The sequence below is a fragment of the Lampetra fluviatilis genome, chromosome 2 (assembly GCF_964198595.1).
Source record: "Lampetra fluviatilis chromosome 2, kcLamFluv1.1, whole genome shotgun sequence".
Lineage (NCBI taxonomy): Eukaryota > Metazoa > Chordata > Hyperoartia > Petromyzontiformes > Petromyzontidae > Lampetra > Lampetra fluviatilis.
This window is the reverse complement of record NC_136276.1, coordinates 27,580,524-27,598,084: the sequence shown is the minus strand read 5'-3', so window position 1 is coordinate 27,598,084 and position 17,561 is coordinate 27,580,524. Positions and strand designations below refer to the sequence as shown.

Sequence of the window (17,561 nt, the reverse complement as noted above, 5' to 3'; positions counted from 1 at the left end):
GAATTCATTGGTACTTATATACTTTATTTGTATCTAGTTATTTATTTTTAGTGACTTGCTGACCTTTTCTCCAATTGCTTATTTTTGTATCGTTTGTTGCTGTAACTTGCTGACCCGCCCCCTACCGGACATCTGTGCAAGAGAGCTTCACAGCTCATCGGATTCCTCCTCCAGTCTAAACAAAGCGTTCCGATGTCTGACCATTTGAGCTGAAAGACGCACCGACGTGCGAAACCATCTGAAGAGAAGAAACTGGACTTCCAGCGGGGGTTCCGTTTACAATGACGGACGATCGAAACGTGCTCAGGGTGTCCGTCGCCCGCCCCCCCCCCCCCCCTTGCAGGTCCATGTACTACTGCCTGCACGTGGTGACGGTGGCCATCCTCCTTGTGCTGCCCATCAGGGCGCGACCTCCGGCCCCGACGGTCACGGCCAGCAGCCCCACCAACCACACCCAGGCCAGGAAAACACAGTGACCCGCCGCCACAAGGGCACGGAGCGGTCCCTGGCCTCGTGGACTCCACTCACAGCTGACCGAACGAACGGCCGTCCGTCTGTCCGAACGTCCGATTGACCGACTGTACGATTGACCGAACGATCGTCCGACTGTCCGACCATCCGATTGATCGACCAAACGACCATCCGACCGTCCGATTGGCTGAATGACCGACTGACTGACCGCAGTCGACAACCGGCGGAAAGAGAGCTACGGCGGGCGCGCTTTTGTTTGATAGAAATTTTAAATGTTCAGAACTGAAATCGACGCTGCGGTCTCGGCGTGAGCTCTCCGAGGTTGCCCCTCCTCACCTTAAAGGAAGAAACAACGCAAAAAAACAATTGGGCTCTATTTTACTCTGTTATGAATACGATCTTGAGGCGTCAGTTAAAATCCGATGACGTCAGTAATTAATGAATTTTGCCTTCCGACTCTGGCTCCCAGCTATGGGGCAGAATACCCCATAGCTCCCGTTGCACTGGGCTTCATAGGCTAAAATGCAGCCCCCACAATGCACTGTTTGTCACGTGGGAAGCTGAGATCATGGGGCTCCCATTGCATCACCACAGTGTGGCTACGACGTCACACAAGGGCGCAACGCATTGGTGGTGAGCCTGGAAGTCATTTGGCTTTGACTTTCGAGTATTTTTTTTTATTTAAGAAGCTTCAGCCTTGTGTCGCCCAGCCTGCAACCAACGACCCCGACCGAGATGGGCGTGTAAAGTATGAAAAGATATATAACCAGTTGATTTTTTTGGGGAAGTGTCTTCTTTTAATCTACAGCACCCCCCCTTCCCCCTGCCCCCCCCCCTCCCCCCGGGGCTACACAGCTGAAAAAAAGTGCCACGTTGAAGACGGAGATACCTGAAGCCACGCGCTTTTCGAGGCCACGGTCGAAAGGGAAATCTACCGTTGGTTTCGGTCGAATCTCTTTTCTTTTCCGCGCCGCCCTTCCCCGACCACTGTCGCGATCGCAGAAACGGTTTGCCCGACCGCGAGCGGCGCGCGTGAGAAGCTCCGGGTTCAGCGCTGTGTCCGTGGGGCGCGACGAGCGTCGAACCGTGTTCCCGGCACCCTCTGCCGATGTTTGCTTTAAACGGCCTTGTGGATAAATAGACTTAACGAGCAGCGAGCGGGGAGGGCAAGAGTGACGTCCTCCTGAAGACACCGTCTTTTGTCGCAAAACAAATCTGCTAGGAAGGCACAATCTTTGGCGGGATGGTATTTAAAATCCTTGCAATTGATGCGTAATTAATTATGTATTGTAAAAAAGTATGAAAAAAACATCGCATAATTCCACAAGCAGCTCAACAAGAATGCAAAGGTCTGTTTCAACACTGAGTTGTCTAGACGAGGGCTTTATCTCCGCTGGCCTTATTGGGAAAACCCAGATGGGGTGGATGGTTTGGGTGTGCCGCAGACCTTTGTGGGAGTGTCGTCAATTATAATACCGGTCTTCATGACCGATCGCTCGTTAGTTCGGGGTGTTAAAAAACGCCGCAGGTTTTAACTTCCGGGGCGTGGTACGTGTTTGCCAAACGTCCGCTGTCCGCGTGTGTGCTGTCGTGCCGATTATTTTTGCAGAGTGTCAGCTCTATTTATGTTGCAAACATGCTGTGTTTCAAATGTCCTGGGGTGCATCCAAGTGCTCATAAACGTCAGCTAAATGTTCACGCGGGGGTTAAACGACACCAGTTGAGAGAGAAGCGTAAGAAGTGCTTACCAAAACCTCAAACAATACGAACGCCAGTAACTCAAACTGTAAAACACTAACCCAACAATACGCATACCAAAAATAACGACGAGCTCAATGAGAACGGGCTTGCCTACGCAGGGCCTGTGGGCCCGCACCTCCTTCGTGAGTCGCAGAATTGCAGCGTCTACCCCTGGGCGGCCTGCTTCTGCACCGCCCCTGCGCACGGCACTCCGTGGATCACCCGGCACAGACCAACACCCCTGACCCCCGGCACGGACGGGCACCGCTGACCTTATCGCACACCGACACCGCTGCTGGGTTAATCCAGCGTATGCCAGCGATTTCAGTCGAGGGCCCTCTGGCTGTATGCGGTAAAGCCACATTTTTTTACGCTGCTAAATGTTTTTTGTTTTTTCACCAATGAAGCTTCGCACTTGTGTTGTACAGCCGCTGATGCGCAGATTTGTTCCACAACCGGCAAAGAAAAAAGAACTGCATTTTGTTTTATATTTGGATCGCACCTTCTGTAAATGATTTCGGGCCATTTGAAAGGTCCCATGGTGTACACGACAGTGACAATCGCCATTGGAGTCTTTAATCTCGCCAAAATATACCCTGCCCCTGTAAGCCGAATACATGGCAGGGGATGGGATGGGATTGACGTCTCTGTATGTATCGTCGATCTAAGTCTGGAACGTAACCGGTCGATGTGAACGACTCTCGACTCGCGACGCTCTGCGTTGTGGCGACGTGTGGTGCTGAGCCCGGCAAAGTGGTGGGGGGTTCGTGGGGGGGGGGGGGTAATTGGGGGGGGGTGGGAGGGGGTTGGTGGAGGTGGGACACACGATGAAGCGTCTGGGAGAAGCCGCCGGAGCGGCAGCGGTGGACAGAATGTTCACGTTTCCCAAAATAATCGGCAGTGAGTTGTGGCTACTTTTGCACGGCTCGACTGGTGCGAGGTCGTATGGTTACTTGGGCCAAAACGTAAAAACAGAAAACGAGCTCAGATGTTGTGTTGTTCCCTATGATGCCGAGGTTGCTCTTTAGGGAGCGCGGTCAGGCCACAATTTGAACGCTTGGCCCAAGAGCCAACACAGCGATGTCCACAAGGGAGGACGGCAAGGAAGCCGCCCTTCCGTTCGTGAACCGCGATTGCACAGATTGGTGCCGTAGGCTTACGAGCAGTCGTTTCATGAAACGGGGGACCTAAGTGTGTGACCGTGAGTAGCTGCGCTCTGTGTGCGTGTAATCGTTGCATCGGCAAGTCCGCTGCTTCTTTACGTCCACGCCGCATTGGGATGGAACGCTGCACCGGGTCATTGATCAGGCAGGTCAAGGCAGAGAGCGGCGGTGCACGCCTGCGATCACGCAAAGGAGCTAAGCCTACACCGCCCGCCCTCACTTGCGCAAGGCCGCAAAGTCTTTCCAACAGGAGGCAGTGCAAGCAAGCGTGTCATTTGCCTGTTTGTTTTTGAGTGTTGTTCACTCGCGTAGGATGGCATTTTCTCCAGGCCCTCTGGCTTCCTGGCATGTGCAATGCAGCAGCCGGCCAACCGATCCCCGTGCTGAAAGTGAGTCGCGAAGCTCCGTTAAGCATCATTGGGTTCTACGAAGCAATGACTGACTACTTGTGTTACAGATATCTTAAGAGGGCTCGTCGGTCTGACGCCGCAACGCCCGTGCGTGATTGAGTCACGCAGAACGGATGTTGCAGCTTCAGTAGCCGAGCTCCCTACTGCACAGTACAGTCCTTCCCCCCCCCCCTGCACCTCCGATTAGCACGTTTGTCTGCGTTCGGCGCAAAATAAGTTCAACGTACGTGTACATCCATGGAAAGCGTGGGCAAAAACTGAGGAGACCACCATAGGTTGCAGTGGGGAGGAAGGGCAAAGCGTGGGTGGAGCACACGAGCCAGCCACACTGACCCCTACCGCTCTCCCCCCTACCGCTCTCCCCCCCACAACACTCGGCATTCAGCCACGACTAATAGCCCGAGGTTTTCATTCACTGTTCAATTACACAGATTGAGCGGCGACACTGCCTCGGCAGTGGTGCACAAGCACAAACAATGACGCGACGCGTTCAGTCAAGAGCGCAGCCTTGACAGGAACGGTAGATGATTGGCGGCATCTCGAGCAGTGGCTCTTCTCCATAGCCCATAGAGGCCAGAGAGGGAGAGTGGATAATAGTTGGACTCTCTCTTCATGTGTCATGAAGAAGGGCATTTGCGCTCAATGAAACTTTTAATTTTACCAGCTAAGGTCCACTGAGCTATATAGCTATTTTTCAGATGCGACCTGGCCACAAATGATAGCACAATGAAGTGGCTTATCGTGTGGAAATTTATATCAGCCAAATATCCCTTAGCGCATGTTGATTCTAAATGCGTGGGGGGAAAAAACCTGAGGAGACAAATCCACGCGACCACGGGGAGAACACGCACACTTCAAATATACAGCAGCAGGTGTCGGGGTCGGGATCGAAATCACGACCTCCTGTATACCAGGCGAGGCAGTTAATATCTCGCCACCGTTGCGGCCCCCATTTACTGTTCCGCAGGCCACCGTTTGTAACACGCGCGCTCCGTGCCTGAACGCGAGCGTTGGCACCGCCGGTGTTATCGGCTTGTCGTGGTTGTGCCATCTCTCTCCGGCGCCGCTTTTCGGTTGTGCCGCGCGTCGACCGGCGCGACGTCTGACGGTCTGCCGCCGCCCGCTGGGACCTCGCTCGGGGAACCGAATCGAGCAACCGACCGCCCCTCAATCGTGGGGCCGAACGTTGGACGTTGTGCGGACGCCGGACGGAACGACCCGAAATGGCCAACGATCCGCTAGTTGACCCCCCCCCCCCCCCCCCGAACGCCTTGATGTTGTCGTCGTCGGTGACGATTCGACGACGGCCGTGTTGCCGCACGTATTTCAGGGCTATGCAGGATGTCCGCGCAGAGCGGGGAACGCAGGGGAGGGAGGGGCGTCGCGTTGAGCTTCATGTTCCAGCTCTGCAAGATTTCAGCACCTTGGCAAATTCTTTGGCCAAATAATTATTTTGATAGTTTCCCCTCCCCCCTCTCCCCTTCTCCAAAGCTGTATGCCCAAGATGAGTGAGGGAAAGGGTTCGCTGAGATCGTGCGTGTGGGGGGAATGGCAGGCGGGGCAAATCGGCATGCACACCGCTGCGCAATGATTCCCGCCGGCTCGGGGGGGGGGGGATTCAACCCTCCGACCTCCCGGTGTGGCGCGCGAACATCAGCGAGAGGGAGAGACAAAGGCGGGCAGGAGCGACGCTGGCTTTTGTCACGCGAATGCTGGCAGCACTTGCACCCGTCTCGATGCTAAATGGGGGATCTTGGGTCTTCTTGCTTCAGGCGAACTAACTCCCCATCATTTAAATTACCGTAAAAGCGACCTGTCGTAAATGTGCCTTTTGTTTAGGAGAAAAACCATTCAACTCGGCTTCGTTCATTCGGTGAATATCTGTCGTCTGCAGATGTAAATAATAATCGTTACCCGTATGCTTAGAAGGTGGCACCGAGCAACGCAGACCCTGCCGCGGCGTGTCTAGCGCACAGCCCCGCGCGGAACCTGACGCTCACCCCAGGTGTGCCTCGTGGTCTTTTTTTCCCCTCCCTCTGATGAGCACGAAGCTTCGAACTCGTGTCGAACAGCCCGGAGTACACAGCAACTCGCCGCGCGTGTAAACAAAACAACAGCAGCTCTTTGCTTGTCGAGGTTTGCGCTTTCATCACGAGGATACTTACGTCATGGCCACAAACTTGTTTGAGATTGTGGTCCGTGATTGTACAATGTGTTTTTAACAGGGCCGATGGGTGGGAAAGTAGAACTCAAAGCCACTGATGTATTTGGTTGAAGCAAACTCCTGTGTTATTATTTTATTTAACGTGGAGCGCCGGTGCAGTGGTGAGCGCACGGCATCACAAACTCAAATACCCGAGTTCGATTCCAAGTCACATCGGTGGCGAGTGAAATCTGAAGCCGGTTCCTGGGCCCCACCTTCACCAACCCTGCACTGACCAGCGTGGTGAAGTATGGTCAAAAAAACCCACGTGATCGACGCGTTGCGTGGGGCTTCCGCTGTATTAACCGGGGGACGTGCAATCGCACTGCCCTTTATTTTGAATGGGAATTGTAATTGGCGAAAGCGCCGACACTGAATATACATTTCAGGAATTGCTATATTCGCAGCCACGTTTCACTCATCGGTCTCGCTCAACTCTTGCAGCGAGTTAACCCTTTGACCAGCAGCGGTGTTGGCGACGGTGGTTGGAGTTGTTTATGTGGGTTACACCGCGACACGCTGGCCGTTCATTCTGGCCAGTGTGGGTGGTAAAACAAAAAGGTTAAACTCGGCTTGATAAGCGGCGATGGTTGAGAGCATGCAGGGAGCACTAACTGTGACCTAGCACTTTGAAGGTGGGGTTTTGACGGGTCTTACGCTCCGCAGTGCTCAGTGGATGGCAGCGGATTTGCTGACGCGTTTGTCGGGATTTTTGGAGCGCTGACTGCTCGTACATGAGCGGTCTCCGGGCACTCCAGTTTCCTCCTGCAACAACAAAAAACCACACGTCTTTAACGAGGAACTCGGAAAATGTTCAATTGCGCAAGACCCTCTTTAAATGAAGGTCTTAAGATACCATTTGTTTCGATCAGAGCAATCGCCTTACCACTGTACCACAGCAATTGTGCGGCGTAGGACAAACGCCCAACATCCTTTAAACATACAATAACATTTCCATTAAAAAAATGATTAATATCAAGTTGTAGGTTTTTTTCACTTCAATGATGCTTCAGTTTTAGTTTTAAAACATTTATATTACATTTCTACCGCGTTTTCTTACAAGGGAATAGTTTATAAGCTCAGGGTAATTTAATTTGCAGGAAACGCACGGAACACTGCAGTAGCAAAACTCGTAAAGCATCGTATGCTGTTCAACTGTCAGTATAATAGAATGCGTCTTTTCGTAATTCAAATAATTTACAAGTATTATTTGTCATGATGAAACTGCAGTTGGTGTAAATCACGTCTGCACAATACAACTACAATGCACATGTATCGTTTAATGAGTCCCGCTGTATTCTCGTTGCCCGTACATTGAACTTCTTTCGTACTGAACGTGGCCAAGCATGCTCAGCGGAGGTTGCGGTGGTTGCCTGTGAGATTAGAGCCATCATCACACACATTGGCATCGTTTTATTTGAACAACTATGGCTGGATATTTAGCGACGAGATTACTCTTCTGGTCACATTCTGGCTCGTTGCCAATTTCCAATCGGAGCTGTCGGTGTTAAACGCTTGCCGGGAAGGTATAGAGAGAGAGGAAGAGAGATGAGAGGGTCTTCTGTTCTTTCCTAAAATTAACCAACATCGGATACTGCCGTAGTGCGACGGTTGAGCACACTAGACCCGCTATCCCAGAAGTCGCCGGTTCAATCTCCCGGCGCGGCAGTTGAACCAACGCTGCAAGTCTCTTAACACCTCGCGGCCTCTGCCGAGCCACGCGGTAAGAAATGGTTACCACCACAGCGAGTCGCGAGGGACGGGAGTCAAGTACGGCTTCCTCCCACCGCTTCAAAGACGTCTAGCCGGCGTGGAAGAGTAGGCCAAATGCCCTCCCGAGGGTGCTCTCTAGAGCGGCCTCTAGTGGAGACCTTGCTGCTGCCAGCAGCGGTGTGAGCGAGCAATTGCAGGGCTGCACCTTTATATTTTTTTTTTTTAAAACATAACTTTATCAACCAGTGTGCCATTCAGAATATGCGCGTTCCAGTGGAATGTATTGAAACGGCGGACCAAGTTTCAACTTCTCTGAGTCTCATCTGCATGCTTTGTGGCCCTTGAAATGAACGCTGGCTGCCGAGTTCCCTGCTGGTGTAATCGGCGAGAGCTCTCCCTCCATAACGAGAGCACCTCGATTTGAGCGCAGGAAAACAGTGTGTGAAGGACATCACTACGGCAGATTGCAGGATATCGTTGAATGAATGAGTGAATGACAATGGAACGAACTCTTAAGGCATTCCGGAATGAGTTTGTATAATTCGGCGACTTACTTCTTGTTCCTCTGTTCGTCACCGTGTTTTTTTGCCGGTTTAGTATATGCCGTTCCACTCGTAAGCTAAGGGGGGGCACGTTCGCGCCTTCGCACTGAGCGTGCGTGACCAGGTTGGCGTCCGCGAGGGGTTAATTGTCTCTCGTGCCAATAAAATGTGGAGTTTTCACCACTGGCCCAGGGCACGCCAATGCAAAAGAGTGCCATCGTCCCGTTGCTCGTACTGAGCGGGGGGAGGCACTTTAACCTTTTGACCTGACTTGCTCATCGTAAGAATGAGTAAAATGATGATGCTGATGAAGATGTCGAGTGAGGGATTATTGTGGTCGGTGGTCATTGTAATAATAACCCCTTCAAACGAGACGTGCCGTTGCTAGGGCTTATTCGGGTGAAATATTTTAACACATTAAAACAACACATCGCTTACCTAGTTGCACAATTGGCCTTAAACAATGTAATTCACAATATTAAACTTGGCATCTCAACTTAACACTAAAATATATCCTCCTGTGAGCACAATTGCGTACGAAAGCAGTCGAGGATGCTATCCGTAACTTGCCGCGTAATTAGCAGCGGCTGCAAGCTCGCACCCGTACGGGCGGCGTGACGTGTTCGCTTTCACTCAAAGCCGCCCCCTCTTAAGCGTTCCCTACGGAACATACGCTTCGTGGGAGATGATGGCAAATGGCGAACCAAAACGTGACGTAGCTTATAACAATGAGGCACGCGAATAGTTTTTATTTATTCTTACGTCGGTGCCGCCGTCCACAGAGTTCTTGTTTATCCGTCACGTTTAGCATGTTCCCGCCGGGCCTGTGCGTGTTTATTTTTGACGGTCAGACTGGGGCTGCCTCCTGCTCTCAATACTTCCCGCCCCCCGTCAGGGCTCCACGTTGTGTTTTGACCGCTGACGAGACGTACGTACGTTGAGCTTCTTTCGCGCCGGAGGTGCGGCGGAAGAAAAACAAACGATGGGTCTCCTTGTGAGCCGATGTATCTATGTTCAACTTATTATAATAGTCGGGTTTTCCCCCTTTTTTCTGGCAACAAAACTGAAACCTTTGTCACGTGTTTGAGCTGTACACCTTTTGGCGTCCTCTGGTCGAGCACCAATTGAGACGAGGCTCAAAAGAAAGCCGTCTGTGGTGTAGACCAATCAGTTTCAAGGACAATGCCAATATATTATCAGTGTGTTTTTTGTTTGCATTTTGACCACAAGTATTGTGGTTAATGCAGACATGATTCCTTGTAAAAAGGTTTCAGTTTTGTTGCCAGAAAAAAGGGGGAAAACCCTATTATTATATTTTGGTACTGGCAAAGGAGGTCTAATGATATGTTCAACTTCTTTCGCACCGTATGTAGCCAACCGTGCTAATCGGAGATTAAGCGGCTGGGAAACGCTCGCCAGAAATTGTCGTAAAAAAAATGGACATCCGCGCATCATGCTTCGCAGCGTCGTGTCATGGCCACTCGCGACAACGATTATTGTGCCAGCTTGTCCAGTGTTAGAGAGTCACGAGTTACGGCCATCGGATTGCTATAAGCAGGCACTGGTAATCCCACATTTGGATTTTGTTTTCAGTTGCGTAAAGAGATTACCGCTACTTGGCAAGTATTTGTTGGTTACTTTTTTTTATAATTCATTGTCAAATTTTTTTAAATCTGAAAACCAAATTATCGGGTTAAATGATGGTAACCCAGCAAGCTTGGGTTAAGAAAGAAGCAGCCAATGCACACAGACCATCATGCACAAGCCGTTCTGATACCGTGCTGTGAGCTCTGAGCATCAATCAATGACATGGTCATTGATTTGTGAATCGTGTTACATTACTATGGAGTAGTAGGATTTTGCGCTGTGTTGTAGCCCTCCAATGTGGCTAATTCGCATCAGGAGGTAAGCCAGATTATTACATTGCTCTTAAAGTACCGCATGTGTGTCCAGACGTTTTAGCGATCGTTCATCGAAGGATCGATTTTATTTTTCAACGCTGCAGTTTGTTCACGTGAGCGTTGGCCGCGGGGTAGGGGTTTGCACAGTTTGTTAATTGACATTATTGGACTCTCTAATAATGTCAATTAACAAGCAGAGCTGTTTGTGTGCCAATGCGAGTGGCAAACAACCGGCTGCCGTTTTATGTCCGTATCAGAACAATGACGTTGGGTGAATGCATTTAAATTATGTTTAAAAAAGACTTAATCGTCATCATCAGCCATGCTTTATCCACTGCTGGATTGAAGGCCTTCCTGAACCGTTGCCGTCTCTCGTGATTCTTCGACAACGATCCACCCAACCACCACTGCCTTGCACACGAGCCTAATGCATTGCTCCATCTCCTTCGGTGGACGTAAACCTTGGACACGTTGCATTCGTTGATAAAAAAAAAAATTCGTACGAATTTATCGCAATCGGTCATGGGGGATTCTATTTTCAAAACCAATCGGCGCAAACAACAAAACCACGGCATTGCATAGCGTAGTCAACGCCACGTGAATGCGACGTGACAATTTCTTCAGGCCGTGTGCACGCGGTGGTGTGCACACGTGAGTGGCGTGCATACGCAGTGGTTGAGTGTGACGGAAACAACATTTCTGAATGGAGCAGTGTAAGCTTCTGAGTGAAACGTTGCGTGATTTTCAGTCGTGCTGTGATCATGACTCGTAGCCCTATCAGGAAGGCAGTAACCGACTGGTTCTGATACTCTGCTCACTCCGTGCTACGCTGTCAGCCCTTTGTCAATCCACTGCTGTTTGAAGGCCTCCCTACACCTTCTTGGTCATGCGGGTAGTTTGACCATACTTCACCGCACTGGCTCGTGCGTTTATAATGGAGAGGGGGCCAGGTTCCGGCCGAGATATCGCTACTGATGTTGGCCGTGGACGGGAATCGAACTCGGGTTGCAGGTTGAGCGTGCACAGTGCTACCGCCCCACCTATTCGGTGATATTTGTTATCACTACAGAAATCCGATCAAACTGAAGGTGAAACAAAATCAGGAAGTGCCAAAATCTTTAAAAATATATTATTCTTGGGTTATTCTGTTTCATCATGAACAGCGAAAAACTCATAACTCTTGCTGTAGCAGTGTGTGTTCGGCAACAGGAGAGGGATAAATACGACAGCCCTTTCCTCCCACCTTCAACTAAACCAGTCGATGCTTATAATCATTGCAAAAAAATGGGTGCTTCGCATCGCCACAAAGTTATTCGTTGTTGTTGAAATATTGCCGAGATTGGCTAATTCTGACATCTGGGTATTGGAACGCGCGTTCTGCACAGGTATGAAAGTGCCGCACGTACGGCGCGAAGGAAGTTCCACATCCGTACGTCAGGGACCCTTCACCATCGTTGTTGTATGAAGGGTCGCCAAACCCCACGCTGCTCGCGACGCGAGCTCGTTCGCTGCTCGTTAGCTGCTCGCGAAGTTGGACCTGGGCCCATGTCGTGTCAATTCCCGTCTACTGTCGTAGCGAAATGCTGCACCCTTATTTATAACTGTGTATGAAGATGAAGCGCGGTGGAACTTTTTTTTTAAATGCGCATATGTCATCGGTATTGCGTTTCAGTGTTTATTTCTTTTTGACTGCTTGATAAGCTTAATTTTTACACTATGAGATCTCTTTTACCAGTGGCAAAATATAATGGTAGGTTTTTACCCTTTTAACTGGTACAAAACTGACACCTTTATTCAAGGCATCATGTTTGCAATGACCACAACACAAGTAGTCAATAAAGCAAACAAAAAGAAGCAACTCTGATAAGGATAATAATATGCACTGTCCTTGAAGTTGATTGGCCCACACCCGAGACGGCTTTCTTTAGAGCCTAGTCCCTACACCAATGGGGACTAGTGCATATTATTATCCTTATCAGAGTTGCTTCTTTTTGTTTGCTTTATTGACTACTTGTGTTGTGGTCATTGCAAACATGATGCCTTGAATAAAGGTGTCAGTTTTGTACCAGTTAAAAGGGTAAAAACCTACCATTAAGCTTAATTTTAGTTTTTTTCGTGGTAAAATATTTCTCAACGATTGTATTTTTTTCAATCACACTGCATTTGACCGCAACTCTTTCCATTGAGAAGTAGAGCCACGTGTGTACATTCTTGCCTTCCACCACCATCGCAATGTGCAACCTCCTCAAACGTTGCAGAGCCACCAACAGAGTTGAGCATTTGCCCCTACGCCTGCTTGAGAACAGTGGGATGCTCTTCGGCTCGCGTTCTTGGGGTTACACCGAAACATTTATCCCAAGATATTTTTATTTTGCATTTCAGTCTCTCGCCGCGAATTGCTTTTCCTCACTTAGAGGGAGACGTAATACCAGAAGAGCCGACCTCGGAGATTGGACACCGACTGAAACAGCTGACAGATCTAAACGGCAAGGTCTTGCGGTGACGTCACCACCGTCACGTGATCAGCGTTGACCTCTTGACCCTTGAAAGCGACGTCGGTCAACGTTTCTCACGGAGGCGTCTTGGAGATCAGCGTTTAGGTCGTCTTCGCCACCCCCCCCCACCCCGCCGCAATAACAAAGACGGCCATCGACCTTTCCACGGCGTCTCGAGACACCGTCGCATTTGGGCGTTGCGTAAATCCAAATGGTCATCGCTTCATGTGAAACGATCGGCGTCGTCCGGGGCTCCTTTGAATGCACGTGGCTTTATTTGTAAGTGGAAATGCAGAAGGGAAACACGGTTCATGTAAAAAAAAATTTAAGGAGTGGCTCAGTGTTTAGCAAAATCCAGGCGTACTGCTTTGAGTGTGTTTCGGGATTGTATGTCCGCGTGTCTTTACAGACATATACTCGTCATCGATGGGATTAAAAATGTGCACAAAACTGTCATCATGAGATTTTTTTACACTTTTCAAACGCTTTACCAAAATACGTTTTGCAAACTTGTGACGTTATTTTTCACTGCATTCGGGTATTGTTTCGAAAATATCGTCAACACTAAATGACAGTTTGATTTTTGTGTTCTGTGTTTTGAGTGTGCTTCCCAAATGTTTTTGTTTAAATGGCCAAAGTTTTAAATCTGCGTAATGTGTGTCGGATAAATCCAACAGTTGAAAAACCCCCGACTTTTTTGTCCACGCTTGGCATCCACACGTTTGTAATTGTGCTTTGGGGGAAAAAGAAGAAGTCATATTTGGTTGTTAATTTGTTTTGTAAAACTATCATCTAACAAAAAACGCATACTCTGTACTCCACAGCCCACCGCAGGTCTGAAGTGAGAGAGCTGCAATGTCACCAGACATGCACGACGCATCAATTCAAACTGAAACCGATATCACATGCTGAAGATGTGCACGTCAAATTGTGTGCATAAACCTGTTACGGGGTGCCGCGGTGGCGAGATGTTAACTACCTCGCCCGGTGTACAGGAGGTTGTGGGGTTGATACCGACCCTGATGTCTGTATGTTTGGAGTTTACATAATTCCTCACCGTGGTCGCGTGAATTTTTTCCCCGGGTCCTCTGGTTTTTCCCTCGACGTTTATAAAACATGCGTTTCGAGTATTTGGCTGGGCCTTATCTGGTCAAATAAAAAAATAGTTGATTATCTGTTTTATGTGTGCTGGGATTCATGTGACCCTTGCAGCCACTCGAGGCACTCCGTTTAGCGGGACGTAAAAATAATAAGGCATCGATTCTTGATTCGAATCGCAACTCCAAATCGTGGCAATTCATCCTTTTAAATTGGAGGTGAATGACTCCGTGCCGATCCCTCGCTCCGCATCATTGATTGGTGTGGTCACAGCTCGTGCTTGGTATGTAAAACTTGGCACACAACAGCCCACGCGTGACGCTTGCGCGATGCACTTTCTGAAATATTTTTTAAATAATTACGCATCCCACCCCCCCCTCCACACAAAAAAAACCGAATAGGTTGCCAATCGATCAACTTCGTTACGTACGCACTAATCTACACGAGCGGCAGGTGACATTATATGAACGATGAGCAAATTAAACTCTAAGATCCTCTCACTGGGCTCCAGCTCCCATGTGTTGCCAGTTCGACTTTCAAATTCCGCCGCCCCCAACTCTGCGCTGGGTGGTGGGGGGGGGGCTTCATTGACGAACCTGAACGGTCACCCCCACCGTGCACCCTGCATCGTAATGTCTTAGCCGCTGTCAGGACGTCTCCACGCCCTGCTGGTGGAGTTGGCAGGACTGAAGTGCGACTTTGGGCAGAGCCGTCCCTGGGGTACGGCAAAGCGGGGCGACCGCCCGGGCCCCGCACTTTGGGGGGGGGGGGGGCGCGCTTGGACGTCACCGTGTCAGATGTAATACTTCCGGTTTAGTTTTTGAAGGGGTTGGGGGGGGGGTGCCCACAGTGGATTTTTCCCCGGGGCCTCCCCACGCACCCCTATGGACAACCCTCACCGTGGGTCAGCGTTGAGGCTGAACGGATGCCGTGTTGTGTAGATGTACTGCGTGGCAGTAATCACTTTGTCAATGAGTCGGGACAGGGTGGTGGGATCGTGGTGCCGCTGGCATCCACGTCGGGTGGTAACTCCAGCGCACGCGGAGTGCACGGCGGACAGCCAGTCACGCGGCGAACAGCCAATCACACGGCGGAGACAGCCAGTCACGCGGCAGTGAGGGCACGAGAGGGCATACGGGGCAACACGCGTGGCACTCAGATTTTCACGATGAGTGGGAAATAATGATTTTTCTTCTCAGCTTCACGGCCTCGGTGTGCATCTTCCGTTACGTTACCTACAATGCACGGCCCTGATTTCCAGGAGCTTGTTCGTGTGGTTGGATCGTGTAAAGGTGGGGGCCACTTTAATGAGCTCTATATTGAGGTGTTGTTCGTGTCTCTCCGAGGCAGGACAGCAAGTAGGACACTGATTTCTTCGTGCTTTAGAAATCCCATGCACAAAACAAGGAATTGGCCAAAAAACCCAAAGTAGGATACTCCTGAAAATTTACCTCAAGATTTATTGGGGCTTTCCTGGGAAAATAATTAAAAAAATTATCTTACTACTACGATAGAAAAATCGCCAATCAAAATAGTTCAGTTCCCAGCTGATTGAAGGTGGGGTTGTAAACACTATTAAAGTCCACTTTATTCTTATTTTCGTTAAAAGCTGCTTAAATATTATCACTGCATCATTGCTACAGGTTGGCTAAAGAGATTGTGTTGGGTAAAACAAGTGATTTTTGAGTACTGCACTTTTAAGTCAAAAAATACAATCGTTTAAAGTTTGAACATTTGTTGGATACATTCTTAAAATTAACATTGCACTGAATTACACTTACATTTTTTTTTATCATACCAAAATAATGATGGTGAACTTTTTTATCCAAACATTTTTATTGTTTCTTTACAAGGTGAAAAATGGGCTTGGGAAAATGTGTACATTGTCATTTGTACAAATAGCAGTGAAGACTCATTGCGATGCCTAACGCAGGCGCATCTTAAGATGTTTCCAGAGGTGACTTCTTAGCCGTGTGGCTGTACCCTCGTCAGAACATTTGAGCCAGCACTGCTGAGCCACCTGGGTTTGAATCCGGGTGACATCCGCCCTAAACTAAACTTGATAACTAAGCAGTGTCTGCTTGACACATCTGTACATCCACATAAAAACATCTAAAAGCAATTATTTTTACGTGAAGGCACGGATATTTATAAATGGAGATAGTATTGCTTTTTCTTCTTGGTTCTTTCGGTAAAGTCACGTAGAAGGGAAGTAATAAAATAATAAAAATAAAACATAATAAAATAATTTTCACGACGTTTTTGTTTCCACAATGGTGCAAACAATCATTCTGAGCTAAATGAAACTTGGTTCTCAAAAAAGTAGATGATCTCCGCCTAGCCAAAAACACTTCACGCATTTAAAATAAAAACCCATTATAACATATTGCCGTTTTACTTTGTTTGGTATATTCCGAACTGTTTTAAGCAGGGATACACTTTAGACTTTTTAATATTGACGAAAGATATAAAATACAAATAGAAAGTACGAGTGCGTATATATTTTTTAATACTTTATGCAAACATTTTGACTCCCCCCCCCCCCCCCCCCCCCCGTATATTTCTGGGCCACCCAAAGGTAGAAAATGGGGCCAAAATGTGTTGAGAGAAAGGCGATTGAGGTCAGACGCCATTCCAATAGAAACACCCCCAACCACAGCGACTTGCTATTTTAATTCCCTGGCTCATAATCCTCTCTGGCAAAAACACATTTACCATGCTGATAATAATCATCATCACGGTGACGATGTTAACTCACTCGACCCCTGCAAGTCGCGCACTGGCTGTATACCAGGTGCGTGTCTCGTCTCTCACGGGACACAATCTGCATCGTTCAGTTTCGGTGCACCCGTAAGAATGATGACAATTCGCAGTCCTTTGGGGGTCAACAACCTCCCCCGTGCCCTGTCGGCCATGGGGTTGTCTGGGCGTACTTGAACCACGCCGCTCGTCAGTGCTGGTCGGTGATGGAGGGCGGTGCCCACCAAGGCCAGCTGAGACATCGCTCGTCGTCGATGTTAGCCGTGGCTGGGATTCGAGCTACAGGCCCGTTGGGTTCGAAGCGCGCTGCGTTAACCGCTGTGCCCACCGCTGCTCCCCCTGTTGTATGGACCGTATGCGTATTTAGAACTGGGATATAGCCGATTGCTGCAGTATTCGATGAAAGCTGACGTCGTTGACGTCATCAGGCGCGTTCCCGCTGGACGTGGTTTGTCAGGGGTTTCCCACCTTCGAAAGGCAGGAAGTGGGGTCGGCTGCCATATTTAAAGGGAGCCGAGGAAGTTATTGCAAAGAGAGAAACTCAAGGATAGCTGTTTACCCTTTCTGGCAATAAAACGGATATTAAGATGTTCGGACACCAAATGGAGACCTTTTGCACGGAATAAAGTCTGTATCAACCACACGTACTTGTTGGTGAACATGCAAAGAAAACATGCTCTGATAACACCGGTCAACACACTTTTTCTGGCATAAGGTATTCCAACGGGTTTATTGTAATTTTGGGGTGCTGATTCCAAATCTGGCATCAGTTTTTGTCTATCACATCAGGTTTTTGAGATATCAAATATTGCATTTTCAATAAAAACTGCAGAAGAAAAATATTAAATAAATGTGGATATCTACATAAAATGATATTGTAAACACACTATCCTAAAAATACAGCACCATATTTTAACACTAAAGCAGTCACTGACTCGCAACAACTTGCAATCATAAGTGACAGAGTTAATTTCGGGTAAAATCAATGAAAATGGGGTATGCCGATGGCATAAAAATTATGTGTGGAATCAGCACCCTGAAATTAGTCTAAAACAGCTGCAAAAG

The 17,561-nt window shown here is 48.8% G+C and overlaps 1 protein-coding gene across 2 annotated transcripts in view; it reads left to right on the top strand.

Moving 5' to 3' along the window:
* The window catches only part of LOC144944810 (membrane-bound glycerophospholipid O-acyltransferase 1-like), an 84,825-nt gene extending 81,860 nt beyond the window's left edge, over nt 1-2,965 (top strand). For both annotated transcript variants that reach the window (XM_078873081.1, XM_078873082.1), the window contains one exon: nt 344-2,965. In XM_078873081.1, the coding sequence (XP_078729207.1) occupies nt 344-476 (133 nt within the window). In that variant the 3' untranslated portion in view covers nt 477-2,965. The remainder of the gene's footprint in view (nt 1-343) is intronic.
* The last annotated feature ends 14,596 nt before the right edge of the window (nt 2,966-17,561 follow it).